A 4,060-nucleotide genomic window follows, 5' to 3' on the forward strand; every position below is an offset into this window, starting at 1 on the left:
CCCTGGACAAGTCACTTACCCCTATTTGCCTCAGTTTTCTCATCTGTAAAATGAGCTGGAGAAGGAAATGGCAAACCATTTCAGTATCTTTGCCCCAAATGGAGTCACAAAGAGTCAGACATGGTGGAAATAACTGAACAATAATATGTTTCTCAATACAGAGTGGATATTTGTCTAAAGCAAAGCACCTGATCATTGGGCAAGTCATCGAAATCCCTGGGTGCCAGCTTCCCCATTTATAAAACGAGGGCATTGCATGAGATGACCTTACGGTTCCTTTCAGTTCTGATATACTATATTCTTGGATTTAAAGTGCCCTCTAGTTCTGATATCTTATTTTCTAAGACCCCTTTTTCCCTCTCAATTCAACCAACCTTTCTAGGCAAGGCAAGTGAAATTGTCTCTGCCCTCAAAAGTTTATATTCTAGGAGTGTGGCATGATGTGGTGTGGTGTGGTGTGGATGTGTGTGTGTGTGTGTGTGTGTGTGTGTGTGTGTGTGTAAGATGTGTACACAAGTAAACAGAAAGTCAACACAAAGTTATTTCAAGAAAGAGAGAGAGCATTGACCCCTGGAAAGTCTAGAAAGGCCTTTTGGGGGACGGGCAATCGGAGCCTTATTTTGAAAGAAGCTAGGGATTCCAAAAGGAAGTGATGGGGGAGCAAATGTCAAACATGCAGGACCCTACCTACAAAGACAGGATATGCAATGTCTTGTATGAGCAACAGAGAGCAGGTCAGTTTTAAAGGGTTTTTTAAAATCATATTTATTGTATATGTTGCTCTCCTTGGTTCTGCTCTCTTTGCTCTAAATCAGTTTATGCAAGTCTTCCTATTTTTTTCTCAGAATTCTTCATATTTTTCCATTATATTCAGTTTTAATTTTTAAGTGTCCTCTTTTATTATGAATTTGACAAACATCAACAAATATGAACATTTCGATATACATGAAACAGAAGAAGTGGATTATGGAACTGTGAGCTTTCTTACAGTTTGTTTTTTAAAAACATTAAATTTAACATAATAACAGTAAAACTGTCCTGTGTATCTCCCTCCTTCTGAACTTCCTTCTGCTTTGTTTTTCTTTAGTGTTTCACGGATGCCTTTTAAAAAAAATCACTGTCACTATCTCCCCATTCTCCCTGGTCACTCCTCCCACCCATCTTAATGAGAAACCCTCCCTTGTCACAAACATATATAGTCTATTTTATGCAGACAGCACAATTTGTTTAGCCCTTCCCAATCAATGGAAGTCCAATGACTTTCCAATTTTTTGCTACCAACAAAAAGTGCTTCTGTGAATATTTTGGCATTTGTCCTGTCTTTCTTCCAATCTTCGACCTCCTTTAAGCATATGCCTAATAGTAGGACTGCTAAGTCAAAAGGTATGAACAATTCCAGATTGTTTTGAAGAATGACTGAACAGCTCCACCACAGGTCCTCCAACATTGATTCTAAGTTCACAAAGTTGTTGTAAGGTTCTAATGAGATAACATATATACAGTGATTTGCAAGTCTTATTGTTATTCCTTTCAGCTGTAATACACAAAATGTTGTTGCATTGGAAGAGCTTTTATAAAGGTGTTGAGATTTGTCAGTAGAAAGAACTAACTGCACTAATACATCACAGATCTTTTGAGCAATAACAGTATAGTAGAAAGAGTACTAGCTTTGGAGTCAGAAGAAATGGGTTCGAGTCACAACTTTACCACTTTATGGATTGTAAGACCTTGGGCAAGTCATTGCCTTTCTGAGGCTAAGTTTCCTCATTTGTAAAATGGAAATGATAATCAAATTGTGTACCTCATGGAGTTGTTTTGAGGATCAAATGAAATAACTATATATGTTAAGTATTTTATCAGCCTTGAAGCACTATATGTTAGCTACTGTTATCATTTGGAGTTAAGGTGAAGTAAAATGTACAATCCTTTATAGTCTTTTCCAAGTTGTTTTTTTTTAACTCAGTCATAGCATCGTAGCCTTCGAGCCAGAATCAAATCTAACACCTTCGTTTACAGTTGGGGAAACTGAGGCACGGAGAAGTTAAATGACCACACCGCTAATAAGCATTAAAACCAGGATGTGAACCTGAGTCTTCTTGGCCCTATATTGTGCCCTGCCCTTACTCCATGCTGTCTCTCAATTAAATGTCAGGGTAGAGGTAGAAAAGTTTGCTTCTCCCCATTTGATTTCTCTTTCTGAAAGTCCAAGTGGGCGACACCAGGCCATTTGCAGAGGATGTATTTAATCAATACGGGCACTGAACAGACCTGAGCAGCAGATAGGATGAGAAAGGTCTGGGGCAGTGTGGCTGAATGTCCACAAGGTGGCATCCTCCGGTAGTTTGCCTACAGGCTCTTAACTCAGAAATTGCTCCCAAAGTTTTGGGCATCAAAGAATGTTAGAGCTGGAAGGGGCCTCACAGGACATCTAGTCCAGCCCATCCCTGAAAAACGAAGGCCCTTTCCCAACCAGTCGACAAATGGCCATCTGTCCCCTGCTCAAAGGCTTTTCTGATGAGGTTTATCTCATCTGGGCCTCAGCACAGCCTGGCTGACCTCTGAATCATCTCTGATTAACTCATCAAGCCCCTGAGTATTTCAGTACCAATATCTCAGTGCCAGTTTTCACTTTACAAAGAAGGAAACTGAGGCCTAAGGAAGTGAGAAGATTTGCTCAGAATCAGACAGAAGGTGTTGGAGTAAGGACCAAAAAGGTGCAAGGAGAGAGGGAATGAAGGGTGTTCAACTTGGAGAAGGTCTCCACAACGGAATTCTTTCTCCTCAAGTCTCAGCTCTCCACCCTTCTCCTCTTCCTCATCAGAGAACCCCAAATCCTGCTTTATTAAGAAGGCCGAGGTCTCTCCTCACCTCAAAAATCCATGTTCTCTTCAGTCCCTACAGTGTCAGAGGAGCACTGTCATTGACAAGATCAGCCCATGTGAAAGGCATCTTTTTTATTTTTTCCATTGGAGCATTTTATTTGTATGTATGTTTTACATCCTTAGAAAAAGAATCCCAGGATTTTTCCTCCTGTGTGTTTTCGTCTTGCTTCCTCATGGTCCATGATGCCAGCTGAGGTTGTAAGCACAATAAACCCAAACTGACGGGATGGTAGCAGATTATTCTGCCACTTTTCCAGATCTTTCAATTGAACATCAAATCTGGGGCTGATTATACCACACTTGTTTAGTCGGCCGGTGAGATTAACAACAATTTTTCCTGCTCTGTGATCATCAATGATCTCAAATTCACCAATGTAACCATGCTTCATCATCACAGTTAAGAACCGGACAATTGCTTTAGAGCACGGCCTAATGAGAACCTGGCATTTTCCTCGCTTTTCTGCATTGTTGATGCTTTTGAGAGCATCTGCCAGGACATTCATGTGCACCATGGTGGCAGCGCTGCAAGATGGCGGAAAGAGGAAAGGCATCTTTAGGATTTAGAAAGGAGCCTCTCCCCTGCATTTGGCTCTCAGGTGTTCTAGTTACTACCTCAGGCTTGGAAGAAGTCACTTCCACCTCTGTTCCTCATCTACAGAATGAGAGAACTGGATTATCTGGCCCCTGAGGTTCCTTCCAGCTCCAAAGGCAGCCATTGCCACTCTAATTATAGGAAGTCTATGGTCCTTCCCCTCATTGCTCCTAGTTCTGTCCTCTCAGGCCAAAGAGAACAAGTCTAATCCCTATGTGATGGCCCTTCAAATATTGGAAGAGAAACAACTATGAGCCCTTTCTTCCCTTATTTGGATGAAACATCCCCAGTTCCATATCACAATTACACATCGGTGGTCACCTTCCTCCAGAGCCAGGGTGGGGAACTTGTGGCCTGGCCTTAAGGACACATGTGGTCTTCTAGGTCCTTAAGTGCGGGCCCTTTGACTGAATCCCAACTTCATAAAATAAATCCCCTTAATAAAAGAAGTCGTTCTGTAAAACTTGGATTCAGTCAAAAGGCCTTACCCAAGGACCTAGAAGGCCACATGTGGCTTCAAGGTCACAGGGTCCCCACCCAGGCTCCAGACACTCCTGCACATCAATGTGCCTCCTCCACCTAGCAC

At 41.8% G+C, this 4,060-nt stretch overlaps 1 protein-coding gene across 1 annotated transcript; it reads right to left on the minus strand.

Annotated features, from left to right (window-relative positions):
- Nucleotides 1-2,950: 2,950 nt before the first annotated feature.
- On the minus strand, nucleotides 2,951-3,431 carry LOC138173674 (small ribosomal subunit protein uS8-like). Its single transcript, XM_069103715.1, has one exon. It carries the CDS (start codon nucleotides 3,392-3,394, stop codon nucleotides 3,002-3,004), a length of 393 nt encoding a protein of 130 aa, XP_068959816.1. The 5' UTR covers nucleotides 3,395-3,431; the 3' UTR covers nucleotides 2,951-3,001.
- Between the last annotated feature and the right edge of the window lie 629 nt (nucleotides 3,432-4,060).

This window comes from Petaurus breviceps, unplaced genomic scaffold (genome assembly GCF_028583685.1).
Source record: "Petaurus breviceps papuanus isolate PSGF00001 unplaced genomic scaffold, PetGlider_PUasm1.0 64, whole genome shotgun sequence".
NCBI lineage: Eukaryota > Metazoa > Chordata > Mammalia > Diprotodontia > Petauridae > Petaurus > Petaurus breviceps.